The sequence below is a fragment of the Phycomyces blakesleeanus genome, assembly GCF_001638985.1.
Source record: "Phycomyces blakesleeanus NRRL 1555(-) unplaced genomic scaffold PHYBLscaffold_3, whole genome shotgun sequence".
Classification (NCBI taxonomy): Eukaryota; Fungi; Mucoromycota; class Mucoromycetes; order Mucorales; family Phycomycetaceae; genus Phycomyces; species Phycomyces blakesleeanus.
In genome coordinates this window covers 1,383,226-1,399,654 of record NW_017265136.1, presented here as the reverse complement: position 1 = coordinate 1,399,654, position 16,429 = coordinate 1,383,226, and the positions used below count along the sequence as shown (strand labels likewise).

The following is a 16,429-nucleotide window of genomic DNA, read 5'->3' as shown; positions in this document are numbered from 1 at the left end:
ATAAATAAATAAACAAATATATAAACATTCTCTCTAAACACGTATTATCCTTGTACTTGGCTATTTACAAAACATAGATATGCGTATAAAGCTATAAAAGAATATATATATATGCTAGTAATAAAACAACTTGTCACATTTTCAGTAAATGCACACTTCTTACATTGGTTACCTTTTATATTTATAGACGAGTTTATTGCTACTAAATATTGCTATATTTAAGACTTTTAGTTGAGGTCGCATGCCGAATACATATTTCTATCGTTTGAAGAGACAAACACTATGACCTCCCCTCCCTTCCATCTTACTTTACATTATCTAATACTATTTGCTTAATAATAATAATTAGTACATGATACATCTACCAGAAATCTATTTCGAAAGTTTCGCATAAGTAAGAAAATAATACAGTGCTTCTACTCGAGATTGAGACAAATTTGGGAATGTTTCAACAAAGAAAAGTTAGTTTTCAGACAAAGTAGATAGTTATTTAGGCACTTTACCTGTAATTGTTTAAACATCTCAAAGAGCCAAACTTTTTATGTTACAGTGACTAGATTATTATCGTTATTGTTGTGATTATTGCTGCCTGTTTGCTTACTTTTATCAGATCTTTGGAAAGCAGTTAGACTTTTGAATTTTGTGTTTCTACTTCTGTACAAGTGCTCAGATTCGTTAAGAATACCTTCAGCGGTTAGACTTCGGAAAACATTATATATGGTGTATATTAGCTACACCGAGGATTGAATACGGGTAAAAAAGAAATGTTCAAGTTGTGATTACTTTATAAAAGAATATTTGAAATTTTTGACGATCCAAAGTTGCCCTTTCTTTACTGGCCTGTAGAACCTGTAATACACTGTGGCAGCGAGATGTTAATGCTGCGAAAATTTGATGGCAACTGTTTTGTCAACTTGGAGAGGAACCAGTCTACCAACTGCTTTCCAAAGATCTGATAAAGGCAAGCAAACAAAAACAAGCATCCAGCAGTAACAATAGCAATAACAATAACAATACAATTGCTGTAAAGTAAACAATTTGTCTCTTTGAGACAGATAGATAATTACCGGTAAATATCAAAGTATCAATGTCTGTTTGCCTGAAAAATAATTTCTCTCTATTTAAATTCCATTTTCGTTTCGTTCACAAATGGCAAGTATATTGTATACAATTACATTTTGATTCATCTATAACATTTCTCAATTTGTCTCAATCTCAAGTAGAAACACTGTAAACTATGGTTAGGCTGGGTGTTAATTCGTAGTTAAGTTGTACTTGTGGTATACATAGTACCACAATTGAGAGAAGAACAGACTCCACAACCAAGCACTGGGTCCTTCTTGCTAATGAACCTTACGAGTTAACAATCTCTGGCATTGTTACACGTCAGGCGCACGTACACTACACACTCATACAGTGTAAACCAATCATTACACAACAGGGATTTGAATTACATGGATTTTAAAAGTAGCATATATAAACAATACTATTTTGTCTCTTTAATAAATAACACTCTCACAGTATCTACTTTTCCCTATATTAAGATACTAACTCAAAATTAGTCCCGAATACCTTAGTATGACCCGCGTCAAACACACATAGAGCTAACGTTTTACTACTATTATTATTATTATTAAATAAGTAAAATGAAAACAAGTACTCTCAAAACATCATCTACAAAACATCCCCAAGTAATTCAATCTTGCAAGTTTTATAAAGTGGGCGCGAATTCACCACTAACAATTAAATTTTAATCTTCATCCTCATCTGTACAATTTACAGCCTAATTATTAGCATTAATCTACATCTTCAAACAATTTAAACTATACTCACACGGACACAGTAGGGATTGTCAATGGAATAAGCCATATACTATAATGTCATTTTTTTTTGTTTTTCTCTCTCTTTTCTTCTTCCTTTCAAATGTCAATAAAGTACATTGCCGGCATATAATGACATGCAGTCAGAATGTTAGAATAAATATGACCATTTGGCTTTCTAATACTAGACATACCGCATCCTTGATTGTAACTTACGAATTCTCTTGAATAACGTAATTCAACACATTCAAATGTTGGGAAGATAATATTCCATATTAATTAAATTCAACCTTTGTAAAGCCAAAGAAAAGGTTTTGGTGCTATAGATAATATAAATTTTTATTTGAATACGAGATATATATATATATATTGAGAATTGTGAATATAATCAGGAAACTTTTGAAGGTTCAGGTACGATAGGCTGTAGACAGACAGCCATTGCCTATATTTAAACAAAAGGGTCTGACCTTTTTTTTCGCCCTTATAGTAAATTCATAATTGGTTCCACGAGAAAAAAAAAGAGTTGGCTGAATTGAGCAAGATTTGTGGGAACTCTTGCTATTGAAAGCTATATCAAGGTGAAGTGGCAAAATAATCTGATGTTTGTAAGGAAGAGCAATGACTTTGAGCCGTGTGTCCTTTATAAGCTTAGAGATAGGTAAGGGAGCGATGTAATTGTGGTACATAAGTTCAGAGAAGATCCCATAGTGTTGTAAGATTGATTTTAAGCTGGTATATTTGATATTTTGTCATTCTTTTAGCAGTTTATAGCCCAAGCTGAATTTACCAACTCTTTTTTAAAGGACTTTAATCCATGGCACCAAAAATTAAACGAGTAACACAATATGATATTGCTTATAATAAAAATGTTACGGTGCCAGCTACCATATTATCTCGTGCACAGAATGGTATAAATAGTGTTGGACACTGAAGCCGACCAATGAATACAAACAAAATACTGTTGGCGAGTTAAGAAACCCAACTTCTGACCTATACAAAGCTTTGGTTTAGATCAAATTGAACATGCTAGCAATGCTCTAAAACCCGGAGTTCAAGAGAATAACCCCTCTTAATGGCTTCCTGTATACTATGTCTTTTATTCTTCAAGGTTGAGATTAATAGGTTCCAGAATATATTTTATATTTTTTATGGGGAATATGGCTAATAGAACCGAGGGCTGAATGATGTAAGAGTCTCCAGTCACCAATATAAAATCAATCAAATGGTGTAAATATTTATTTAAGATTTAGTGTACAGAATATCAATAACGATGTCTATATAAAAAGTATTGATACACTACGTATAGCATATTTCCAAATGAAATGAAATGAATGAATGAATGAAAGAGAAAAATTACATATATATGCATAAATGGATATGAGAGCTATGAAGAGTGTATATAATCTAGAAAGTATACGTCTAGGTATGATAAAGGAAGGACCAGATAAAGCAAATAAGACAGCAAGTGCCTGATATGTTCTTCATTTAGAGCTTAGAAACATTTGGTGTGTTCCGACTGAAGGGAAGAGCGAGGCATTGGTGACGGGTGACGGCAAGGAGATTGTTATCTTCATCCCATATACCACCATCCAAATCAAGGCGGCTATTCATAATATGAGGTGTGATGAAGCTGCAAAGAACTTCTTTTCCTGTTGGGATTCTCTTGAATTGGATTTCCATCTGCATTGTTGCGCACCAAATGCTGCCACCCCATACATCTGTACCGAGATTCGCGGCAGGTGTGATGAACATATCGCACCAGTATGGAATACTCTTGAAGTCCACCGAGCGATTATCAGAAAAGCTGATAAGGTGATGGTGTTCGGGGGTGCCCGGTGTCTGAACACCATCATTGTCAGATTTTGGGAGCATAGAGTGATCGATCTTGCTATTCACCATATCGCCCATGAATATATACTTGAATGGTTCAAGATTCTCGCGGGATGGAGGCGTAAGAGGCTTGTGAAGGACAGTGACACCTTGTTCGTTAAGCATATTGCCCATTGTGAAAACTCCTTGTATTTTGTCATTAAACATTGCGGGGTCGTACTCGTCAATGTTAGTGGGCATAGGATCATCGAAATTGTTCAGCTGTTTAAGGACGGCACGGGATAGACAATAACCCTTTCCGGACATCTTAATATCCTCAATCTCGATTAGGATTGGCCCTGGGATGGTTTTGCGAAGGAAAAAGCAGTTGAGAGAAATTGGATGCTTCTGATAAAGCTTCTCGTAGCGCTGGAGTACAGAATCGAGCATAATGGAAACAACGTAGCCTTAATAACCAAAGAAGATAAGTACAAACATGGTTTCTAAATTAAGACTTTTCATATTGGGTAATTCTTACCGCCCTAAAATAGAAAGAATTAGAAAAAGGTGCTTGAATAATCATAATACTTTTAAGAAAACTTACATTGGGAACCTGTCCGATAGACCATTGCTATGTAGACTATGTGCGTTAATTATATGCTCCTAAGCGCAGTGAAAGCTAGTATTTACCAAACTGGCATGGCCAACATAGTATAGTGCACCACTAGCTGACTTTCCGATAAATTGGGTGTTTGTGCCCTTGTCAAAGGCCGAAATTGTGGAGTTAGTCAAGTTCAAGCCATCCATTTCCTTTGTTACGGTGTCCATGATTAATAAAAGGTGTATGAAATATAGGAAAAAATGCTTATCGTTTCTTTTTATACTTTTATTTTCTAGAGTGTCGGAGAATGAATATTGCTCCTTATAAGAATTGCTAATGAGAATTACGTAGGCTGAAAGTTTTTCCGCGGAAGATTGTGCTTAGTTGTAGAAATGAATGTATCTTGGATCAGAAAGCTTACAAATAGTTCAAGCCCATAGTATTGTACTTGCACGTGAATATCCGTCTTATCTCGTATATATTTAGTACTAGAAAGTGAAGATATTGACAACGCACACAAGTATGTCTAGTTTATCCTATATGCAAAGAGAATAAGGTTCTTTACAGTCATATCTGTTAAAATTTTGAGGACTCTTTCCCAAAAATTAAATTAAATTAAAATTGAATTAAATCAAGTCAAATTAAATCAAGAAGTCAAATCAAATCCAATTGTGGACTTCAAATTTTCTAGTTTTATTGTATATGAAAATGAGCAATATATTTAATTAGTATAAAGAAAAGTAAAAATAAAATAAAAAGTCAAAAGGAGAGAGAGAGAGACGCTTTTATAAATGTATAATCTAATAGAGAAACGAGAATAAACCGACTGAAATGAAGGGAAATGGGTTCGTTAAACTGTACACAAGAATCAACTTTGAGAACAAGAGTAAAAAAAAAGTATATAAAAGTAGTAATAATAGTAATAGTAATAGCAGTAATAAGTGGGGAATGGGAGTCTTTTTGTTCTATCGGCTTATCACTAGTTCATCGCGCCCATTATTCTTTTGTCGATAAGATGCTTTATCTTTGTTGTTACTACTGTAAATATAAGGGTTACTGTACTGTTGAATTGTATTGTTTTGCCAGACACTGGTGGTAATTTCTAGTGTTATTTCCTCATCTTGTTCCTGACTTTCTGAACGTCCCTTCTTTGACGGTTTTTTGCCTGTTTGTTGATTTTGGTTTTCGCATCGCTGGCGTTTTTTTATGATGTCTGTCTTCATCGAAAGAGGTCTCTTCTCATGGTGGAGCTTAAGACTTTGTTATAGTAGAATACATAATTAACTTTTGTAAATAACATTCATTATCACGTAGTATACTTACTAGAGCCCACATGCGTTACATAACGATTGACCTTCTATATCACGGCGCCAAAGAGGAGTTGTATTGGTTTTACAATTAGAGCATACTGGTTGTATCAAATCCTCTTCTCCGCGTGAGTCTTTCCTTATAGAATGGGGTTTTAAATGTTTTGGGCGAGGTGCATTGTGAAGTTTCAGACTAACAAGGAAGATGAGTTTCTTAGTCCATATACACATACACAGCGGACTGTTTTAAGAAAGACTCACTATAAGCCACAGGCATTGCAAAGCAACTCATCCTGAACAGAACGTCGCCATAGTGGTGTTGATGTAGTATCACAGTTGCTGCAAATAGGCGGCTTTCCCTCGGAAGGCGTGCTATTGACGGCCATGGGGCGCATAGTTTTTGGAGGGGTTTTTTGGCGATTGGGCTCTGTGTGCGATTCAAATTTGGTGGGTAGGTATTCCGCTGTTTGTGGTGCTGCGTTGAATTGACCCGTGGCCTGGTCTGGGCCATTGGTAAATCTCTGGGAAGGATTTTTTACCAAGGATGCGGGAGCCGGTCCTGAACTGGCAGCCGCTACCTCGGATGGGATTCCACGTTTACCGCTCTTAATATTCTTTGCTGACTGTGCTGCCGGAGAAAGTAATCGTTCGGCAGACGCCAATGTTTTTCGTGGGAGAGATGCTAAAAGCTTGTTTCTGAGCGTCCCAGTTGGAAGGGGCGGCATGCTGTCTGAATAAGTCACATAATAAGCTGATGAACCATCGCCGTGACTTATCGGAAGTGTTGTTGGAGAAGAAGTCGGTAGCACTGTTTGAGAAATAGAAGGAGGAGCAGGAGGGGGAGGGAGGGGAGGGGAAGCGGGAGGGGATGTTGTTGGCTCTGCTTCAACAGATGTGGTTGTTATGGGCTGATAGGATGCTGTGTAGTTCTCGGACGGGATCTGGTGCGACAGTTGATTTTGTGTTGGGTCGTAGAGCGAGTTGGGATACGAATACGAATTGAGTGAGTAGAGAGGAACTTGGGGAGTGTAATTAGGCTGTGAATACTGCTGCCATGAGGGTTCATCCATCATAGTATCTAAATCCATTTCAACCATCGGCATCTCTCCCGGTATTGGGTTCATAAAAGCCTGCATATCCCCAAATGATCCAAATATATTCTCAAGCTCTACTACCTGATCGCGAGCTTGGTCAGACGTATATTGATGGAGTACAAAATTCTCAGTTACTGGTCTATCCATAATCGATGGTTCAGACAAGTAGCTAGAAGGATCGGCGTATGACGTTTGTGGATATGCATTGGTGTCATTGGTATTGGAAACAGGAGGTGCGTTTTGAGATGAGCATGTGTAGTCCAAGATACCGCCATATTGGTTGGGGTTACCAAGCGAGGGAATGTCAGCTGTAGTGTCCAGGTGTGGCGGCTTAGGCTGACTTTCTGGTTGAGTGTATGTCTTTTTTGTTTTCTTGGCTGTGGTCGTGGTTGGGCTTACGTTGCTATCTAAATGTTCTATAGCTTTTTCCTGCTTTTTTTTATTTGGTCTACTTTTTTCTCGTAGTTGGTTCAAGCTTGAACCCTTTTCGCTTTCCAGTTTGTGTGTGGCGTTTGAGGATATGCGTTTGAAGTTGGACTTGGCTTTGGGGTCTCCTACAAGCACATTATGAAGAAACCATAGACGCCAAGACAAGTTTTCCAAGCGAGAGCCATTTTCTAATGAATCTTTCACTTTTGTGCACACTCGCCAAGTCTTTGAGAGATCATCTCCAGAATGGAGATTAGAGAATGGCGAGAAGGACTCATTGCCTTTGATTTTCAGCACAATAGGCGCCATGAATGTATTTATTTTAATTATTAATAATAGAAAGGTAGAAAAAGAAAGAAAGAGAGAGTCTATAGATGTATATATAAATAAAGAGAGGAACAAGAAGTAATAAAGAGGTGAGAAAGAGAAACAGAGCATTTGAGGCATAAATTTAAAATCGGGTTTTTGCAACCCGACCGGGCTTACCAAGCAAGTCCCCCAGCCCGTCTTTTTCTGTTAAAATTGTTGCTATTCTTTGATCGTGACTTTTTATATACGCAAGTAGGGCTCATTCTTGGCTGATCAATGGAAGTCTATTTTTATAGGCTGGTAACATAAAGATCGAAAAGGTACTTCACATGGTCCTGACTGAACCTTTTTTTTCAGGTGCGAGCCAATCATAGGCGTTTTTTAATGTATTTGACTGGTAGATTTGATTTTTATTCGACTGATTTTGTTTGAAAATTAGGCAACACAAGCTTTGACTCGACAGCTTACACAATGTCATTTTACCTTTTGATTGCCATAAATACTCCTTGAGGGGGTTCCAATGCAAGAAGAAAAAAAAACACAAGGTTTTTTTTTCATTCGTACTATATATGTCACAACTAACGCTTACAAGAACTATCGGTCACAAATGAAAATAAAATATGGTATCGGCTAGACGTTCTGGAACATATGTAATATGTAACTGAGACACAAGAGACGTGTCGAGAAACCCAACCTTATTATGTCTTGTTTCTAGAGTTTTTTTTTTTGCTTGGCCTGCATTATATTTACATTACTAGTCCAAATAGGCACTTTTTACACGATCTTCTATACTGATGTCATTAATAAATCTTGAATACAAAACTGCGCGACTCAATCGAAACACCTGTTCCGCATTTTTAATAAAATATAAGATTTCTGATATTTTTTTTGTTAAGTTTACTGAACTTCTTTTTGTTCAATTGTACTATATTGCTAGTTATCTGGCTATTCTTTTTTTTTTTGAAATACAGGTCAAGGTTTCAATTCCTTAATATATATATATAATCAAGAAACAGACCCCACTGCAAGTTAGCATTAAAGCACGTCAGAACACAGATCTTTTAAAAGATCCATATCTAGTGGCTGAAATTCACTGTCTATAATTTAACAGCACAATATCATCCGATATTTAATACTATTAACCAATATCTTAAAACCTTTATTATATTGCCTACCAAAGTAGACTATCTAGATATTAATTAATACTATGTCTTTAATAAGCAACTGTTTATTCGTCTTGACAAAGACAAGTGATTACAACTAACAATCCCAAGATCGACTACATTGGCGATCTTTCACCACACTCCAATACCGTTTCCATTACAATCTTGGAGTCAACAAGGTTATTCTTGCACCGACAGGAAGCACCAATGATAGATACATTTGATCTTAAGGTCAGTTTAGATAACAAAGTGTTGCTGGATAATATAACAGCTTGTTTGCTGCACTGAATATTCTAAGTAACAAATTTATATATCAATGAAAATACAATAGATTTAATGGCTTATATGATATTTTCATTATAATTATAACTACAACTATTATTTTAAAGTAAAAATAAAAGGTTGCATCTTTGGCAATATCGTCATAAACCTACCAAGTTTGATATGTTCAAAGTCTCTTTTAGTGTCTTGATATTAATATTAAAACAGGATTTGTTTTCAATCCAGACAATCATTTTAAACAAGTAATGGTGAGTAGAGACTTTTCCTAATTTCAGATTTTAAAGAAAGGACGAACATACCCTACAGATCCAACATACCTTCAAGTCTATTTTTATCAACATATTACAACAGACTCTGAAGATTAAAGATATAATCATATCTAATGTATTCTTGTATTCTTTCTATATCTTTTCTTATAAAGGAAAACTTTCAAAGAGTATTATAACACAACACGATGTATTGTTCGGGAGATATACCATTAATACAAGCTTGTCTTTATTAGTCTGTATCCAGCTGTAATAGGTCTCTTATATATGTAGGTATTTATTTGATGACTAAAAGTATATATAACTAATAGAATGCTTAAACAGAACAAAAGGTTTTTATTTTTTTTCCAAGAGTGAGCAGTGCTATATATAACATATCTAACTAAACATGGTAAACTATTCTATAGGGTTTCTTCTAGATTACAAGCCTCTACTTACTATTTTCTTTTTGATTCTGTTCTTTATACCCATAATTCATAGATATGATTTAATATTTCATCATAAAGCACTATGAAATATTCTTGAGGCCGAGGAGATTTGTATTTTTTGAACAGTCGTCGTTAGGATCATGGAATTAAAAAGACCCCCGCATAAAACGTTACCATCACAGATGTTTTCATGTAATACAACTTTTTAAAATAGTTTGTTGTGCTACCTAATCTGTTAACGTCATATGTATATAAGAAAAACCTATTTTTGATAATGGGTTAAAATAAACTTTGTTTCAAATGAATTGTAGGTTGGAAAAATATATATTAAGGTTACCAAGACCACATAACCCCTAGACAGTAGCGCATTTGCATGCCGATAATACGAGATGTACAATTAGTACAGTCGCTTGCATTGGTACCTGCAGATTACGAGAGCATCTATGTATATATAGTAACCCACATCTTTTTATTCCAAGAGAGATGTGGCATCACAATTAACGGAAATAGTAAGAATAAAGAATAAAACTTGACATTGGAATGTGGGTGTAGCCTTAATAAATATCCAAATTTAAGTATATATACATATATGCATATGCTTAAGACTACTTTATATCTAACCCTCTCACATTGTCCCATCAACAAGGCTAGGAATCTACGTGTAATAAAAAGAAATACGATGATTAGTATGTTGTTTTTTCATAAGCCAAGTGGTCAATATTATTATTATTTTGCTCATTTAGTTAGATCATTAAAGATTAAGAAAATTACAAGAAGGTCAGGTTGGTTAACCATACCAAATGGTATACTAACAATTTGATAACACAGTCCTTAAAAGTAAGAGCCTATGCTTTCTTTTTATTTATCAGGCACATCTTTTAAAATGTATATATGATTGAAACCCCCATAATGTCCTATTAAACTCAATACTAGATATTAATAGACATCCTTAATTTATTGAAGGTTTGTCCCAATAAATAGGAGACTATCAAATATTGTAAATTAATAGCAATGCCTTTCACAAAAATATGTAACGACTTTTTTTTTTACAAAATTTTCGAGTTGTATTGAAAAGCAAGTCAAAGGAGATACTGCAGGGTAGAAAACAAGAATGTGTATATATATATTTAATCTGTGTTGTGCTGTAATACATGGCTCACCGGCCTCTCAATATCTGGTCTAACCATTCTCTCATAAAACCATGACATTGAGGAGAGCACTTACCGCAGTAACAGCACATGACATGCTGTTGTATAAATATAATCCTTCGTTACTCTCAATAAATATCATATTTAGTTTCGTACCCAAAAAAAACACGCATCTCTTTACGCTCAAAGGCTCTTTAGCTAATTGTTCGTTTTCTTTTGTTTAACAAATCTCAATTGCATTTTTGTTTGTTTGTTTGCTTCGTGTTAAGGGTTGATAAAATTATATTGAAGTTGTGCAGAGTCAGTAGCTTATTTTTGTGCTTCTATTTTGTAATTTTGTAATCAAGCAAGTTTTCCACTTCTTATTTCCACTCGAATCCATTAGAATTACTATCATTATTTATTTATATTTATATATATATTTTTAAAAGAAAATCCCCTCATCAAAACGTGCTATCAGTTCAATATATTAATATCCAAAACATAAAATAAAAACTAAAGAAGCCTTAGAACATCATATTGGTAAGATGACGATGACCTTGTAAAAGCTACTAACTATTTCAAAGCACTTCCCTATTATTATTATTACCTTTTACCACTACATCATCTGTAACCCGGAGTGTGAATTAGTTGACATTTACTTTAGTGTTATTCATCGGTCAATCACTCTTATTAAACAAGTAGAAAAAAAAACAGGCTTCATGTCGACACCTAATGCCACAAACAGTTCGGAACCAAAACTTAAAAGACTGCCAATGACTAGGCCAATCCCTAATGTTTTGGTAATCCAAATTCTTCTTTTTTTTTCTGCGTCAATTCGTAAAAACTGGTCATTGAATCGTCTTCATTACGAGATTAGAATCAGAAGAATGGGCAAACTCTTTCAGAAAGACATATTGAGATTGCCCTACTCTCAAGACGATACCAAAGCTCTTTTTCCTCGACGTAATAATATAACAAGCCAAGTCAGCGAACACTGATGTCTTTTCTTTTTTTTGTTGACATTGTGTCTTAGTGAAACAGAGAAAGGCACTCAGATAAGATTGTTGATCCCTCCAAGCGACCCCGACTTTCCTTTTGATCTAGAAGCACTAGAGATCCTTCTGATGGTTCCAACAAAATATCCTCTTCATCAATGCAGTCTAACAGTAACAAATTCTGATATACCAAAAGGATTCTTGAGGCAAGACTAAATAGATATATAAAAAGAAAAGAAGCAATATGAATATTAATGGTTCCTATAGAAATCTAGAATTGGGCTATGAAACATTTACAAAGGAAAATTATGCGTCATCTCATATAAGTCTTGTCCAACAGATGGATTGGTTGGATAAACACATGGAAGAGATTTTACAGAAATCACCTGCCCCAACGATTAGATTCGTCAGTTATCCAAAAAAAGGATCTCCCAAAACACCATTACCCATTTCACAAAACCCAAAGCCGGCTGTAAATAAACACGATATCCTAAATCCATCGAGATCTGCAAAAGCATTAAACCCCAATGCTGCTATATTTGTGAGTGCATGTTATACACCAGAACAAAGAAAAGAGGCTGCAAAGAGGAGGCATCATGAAATGCGCCAATTACAAACAAGGTTTGGTACTTCTTACAGTGTGGTAAAGTAAGTTTTAACCTAGTATGTATATATATATATATTCCTTAAAAATAGTATGCTTATAATTGTGCCCTCTTACTAGGGCAAATGGCCACCAGACCGTATGCTCCATCCATATACAATGGAATGATCTTGATCCTTCGGTTCAAGAACAACTAGGCGAGAATTTGATCTTAGAATACTCAGTACCTGTCATGTATCCGCTTGAGCCATGCAGTATCTCAATCCAGAAACCTTCTCTTGAAAATTTTAGAGCCATGTAAGCACACTTTACGCTTGGCTTGTTTGATAATACTATATTTAATACTTCTATTATGTAGTACAATTGTCGATGCGTTCTCTGCTTATGTTAAAGATTCGAGTGCATCTTTATTTCAAAATCTCAATTGGCTTAATCGCAACTTCTCAAGCCTATATAGGGATGCGGTCCAATTTTTGCCGCCATCCAAACCTTATCCTGAAATAAAACCAGAAACTTCAGAACCACCAAAGCCAGTACTCACACCCAAACCGAAAGAGATTTTGTACAATGAAACAAAAGACAACCGAGTGATCGTTGTTAACGACCGCTGTCTCCTCCTCCCACCTAATGCTAAACCAATAGACGGCGACACGTGTGGAAACGAAGAGGGTGAGGAAAGAGAAAATGATGGAAATGAATCTGTTATACCCCATGATAGTATAGCTGCTCCTAGACGAGGAACAGAAATCAGGTTGGACAACGTTTTCCTCAAAAATGTAGCCCTTGTTCGTTGTGCTTCTATTTCTATGGTAATGAAGTGTGGTCGGTGTAAGGGAAGTCTAGCCATAGACAACATTCAGCCAGAAAAAGTCAATACCAAGCGTGAAAGTTGGACAACATGTCCTACATGCACCCTCATGGTTGGAGTAAGATTTCTATCAGGTATTCACATCAAAGTGTAACCATCCAATGACTGAAAAAAAATTAAATATATATATATGGTAGATTTCATTCATCCAAATGCATCTACACTCGGGCTTCTACAACTCGTCAAGCTTAGTCCTATTTCTCTTGTCTCCTTATCTCTTACTGCCACCTGTGCCCAGTGTCTAACAGAATCAAGTACTTGTGCTCAATTTAATGATCCACGTATCTTAAACCAGCAATGTTCTGCATGCTTTACAAAAATGAGTCTGGGATATGAGAGTCATCGATACTTCCGGATTGGCACAGATGAGGGCCAATTTGAGGCAGACGAAGCACAGGTTATGAAGCTTAAGCAAAAGGGTTCTATAAAAACAAAGGTTTGCGGGCAACCCCTTCCGGACAAAGGAAGATGCTCCCACTATCGTAAATCAAAACGATGGTTCCGTTTTCCGTGCTGCCAGAAGCTTTATCCTTGCAATACGTGCCATGATTTAGACCAAGATCATCCTTACACATATGCTCAGCGCCATGTTTGTGGCATGTGTTCTCGCGAACAAGCTATTATGCCACTATGTACTGGGTGCAATCATGCATTTGAGCCTGACCAACACAAGGGAGCATTTTGGGAAGGTGGTCAAGGGATGCGTGACAAGACCAAAATGAGCAGAAAGGATACCCGAAAACATAAAGGAACTCAAAAGGTTCAATCCAGAAAACAAGATCGCGTAGGATGAATGAATGGATTGTATTGTAAAATATTCGCTTTTATGATTTAACTTTGTATGTATGCATGCATGTATGTATTTATATTAAAGGTTGATCTCTCTTTATATGTATATATTTTCCTTGGATTTAGGCCATTGATATTACGGTACTTTTTATTTAGAAGAAGTATACTTTTATTCGACCTTTTTCCGGTTTGGGTTTCCTTATTTTTTTGTCCTTTAAATTGAACTCGAAATAACCTTTGGGATGAGAGACTATTAATTACAAAACAGGAGTGTCTTCTACTCCACGTGAGATGATGATGTTTGCGTAATTTTTCGTATGTTGTCTATAGTCAGCCTTTGTTCATGTGGTCAAGTGTTGTGAATGAATTTTTTTGTCAAGTCTCGATTGAGTATCATATTGGGTTCGCTTACTTTTGGCTTTATGATTTGTCTGGATTGAATTAAGCCAAGATAGTATGTATAACAAATATATATGTTTGTGTTTGTGTTTGTGTAAAGAGATACCAAAAGAGAGAAACACATGCGTATATTAGTACAAACACTTCCGTCACTTGTTTTTGTTATTGCTTGGACTCCAAACAAAAGAATCCGCGTGCCTGGAAATAAATTCTTGCCAACTCTATTTTCTTATTTCCAAAATGACAATACAAATTTTATTGATTTGATCGATTTGATCTTCTATTCAAACAACATTTAAGCTCAAGGTATACAGCATTCGTTTATCCTTTATTTCAACTCTCTTTGTGCCAAAACAAGCTGTGCTGTTAAATTAAGAAATTTAATATAATATATCTATAGGTTCAAGGCTTTACGTTGATATAGTTGGTTCTGTTTAAGAATAAGATTGCTTAAAGCCAATCACTACGTAATAAAGATCATAACCATAAGTATCTGCACTACAATCCTTTCACTCGTGTTAATACTGATTTTATAAAGAAAGTAAATAAATAAATAGAAAAAAAAAGTTTATTAACAATGACAAAAGATCGCCGAGAGTTATACTCAATGATGTATATGTATATATAAGGGCAATCTTACTTTATTGGATAAACAGTATATTGTGAATTGGCACCAGAGAATTGTTTCTCGTTGTCTGCAACACTTACAAACGGCCAAGTGGTTTTACACTACTACCATAGATTCTTAAAATTCAATATCGTCTCAGGAGAGAATAGGGAGATGCAATTGTACTCGGTTTGTTTTCTTTAAAGGATTTATACATATATTGTGGTGTATATTACCCTATATATGTCCACAGGTCGGCTTTAATGGCAATAAAGGACTGAAGAGATTTTTCGAACAATTAAAAATCAAACACATATTTCGATCAAGCTTAATATATCGAAAGGCAGTAATGTGCATCAATCTTATTGGAAAGATCAAGATTGAAAAATACGTATTAGATGACTAAAAAATTCAATCGTGAGTAGACGATATGAATCTACCAGACGAAGAATGAGAACATTGGGGGGTATAATCTTGTTGATTTACTTTTCTTTTTTCAAGATCTCCCATAGTCCCTGCTAATTGCTAGGATGAATTGTGTGTGTGTGTGTGTGTGTGTGTGTATGTGGGTGAAACTTATTTTATTGCCTTGCCATCATCTGATTCTTCAGAAACATTTATCAAAATGGGTACCTGAAGAGATGTTAAGGTGGCAAAGATCTATAATGAATACTTGTGAGATTAATTACATTGACATTCCTTTGGCTTAACAAGGATTATAGAATTAACGGAATGATATATTTAATAACAAGCTTATATCAAACAAACAAACAACCATAAAAATGACGCATATTTTTTATTAAGAAAATGTAAAGAACAAAATGAGTACAATGTTAAAGGGACTGTACTTGCTTTGTACTATGTATCTTATATCAAATTAGTAATATATATATATATGCCCGGTTACATACACACATTGTAGCTATGTATATGTCTATGTATATGTATATGTTATATGTACATGTATGTATGCCTATGTCCATGCATGTATATTATTGTATTTATTTATTAACATATGAATTTTGTAAAAAAAAAAATTTAATAAATTGCTCATGTATTTAAAGGAAACATATGAGGGGGGGAGAAACGCAGCTTGGTGGGCGGTAAGTTCGGAATATTGTTAAGCGGCCCGGACAGTGTGGTTGGGAAGTAGTGAAGTGTGAGAGGTTCTGTTTGAGGAAACCCGATGGACATACAATTTAAACTCCGTATTGGTATAAAAAAGACGTGAGTCCCGCCACTCTTCTGTGGGTGGCAAAAATATTTTCCTCTTTTAATTTTTTATTTTATTTTATTTTTCATATTCCTTTTTTCTTTACTTTGCCTTTCTGTTATTTTCCCTTGCTTTCCTTTGGATTCTCGTCATGATGATCAGCGAGTCCACGTTTTATCCTAATGCGCATTACTCTTTTTCTTCTGCATCTGACATGCGTGTCCATCCTCTCTCTGCTTCACCCTCGACTGCAATGTTCCAACAAACAACTACATTGCAGGCATCCCTGCAGAGCGGGAGTGTAGGGTCATCCGGT

The 16,429-nt window shown here is 35.4% G+C and overlaps 4 protein-coding genes across 4 annotated transcripts; 1 reads left to right on the top strand and 3 right to left on the bottom strand.

Moving 5' to 3' along the window:
- Positions 1-227: 227 nt before the first annotated feature.
- Positions 228-1,377, bottom strand: PHYBLDRAFT_62670 (hypothetical protein; the record flags this gene model as incomplete). Its single annotated transcript, XM_018441000.1, has 4 exons — positions 228-307; positions 602-699; positions 837-1,022; positions 1,358-1,377. The coding sequence occupies 4 exons, from the start codon at positions 1,375-1,377 to the stop codon at positions 228-230; spliced, it is 384 nt and encodes a 127-aa protein (XP_018296606.1).
- A 1,928-nt stretch (positions 1,378-3,305) lies between these two features.
- Positions 3,306-4,457, bottom strand: PHYBLDRAFT_163668 (hypothetical protein; the record flags this gene model as incomplete). The annotated part of the gene is made up of 4 exons (XM_018434853.1): positions 3,306-4,096; positions 4,168-4,171; positions 4,234-4,260; positions 4,320-4,457. The coding sequence occupies 4 exons, from the start codon at positions 4,455-4,457 to the stop codon at positions 3,306-3,308; spliced, it is 960 nt and encodes a 319-aa protein (XP_018296605.1).
- A 963-nt stretch (positions 4,458-5,420) lies between these two features.
- On the bottom strand, positions 5,421-5,917 carry PHYBLDRAFT_102563 (GATA-type zinc finger transcription factor; the record flags this gene model as incomplete). The annotated part of the gene is made up of 3 exons (XM_018427731.1): positions 5,421-5,487; positions 5,554-5,730; positions 5,799-5,917. Coding segments are annotated over 3 exons (363 nt in total), but the record flags the coding sequence as incomplete, so codon positions are not given.
- A 7,624-nt stretch (positions 5,918-13,541) lies between these two features.
- PHYBLDRAFT_103204 (hypothetical protein) lies at positions 13,542-13,853 on the top strand (the record flags this gene model as incomplete). The annotated part of the gene is made up of 1 exon (XM_018427758.1): positions 13,542-13,853. A coding segment is annotated over one exon (312 nt), but the record flags the coding sequence as incomplete, so codon positions are not given.
- Between the last annotated feature and the right edge of the window lie 2,576 nt (positions 13,854-16,429).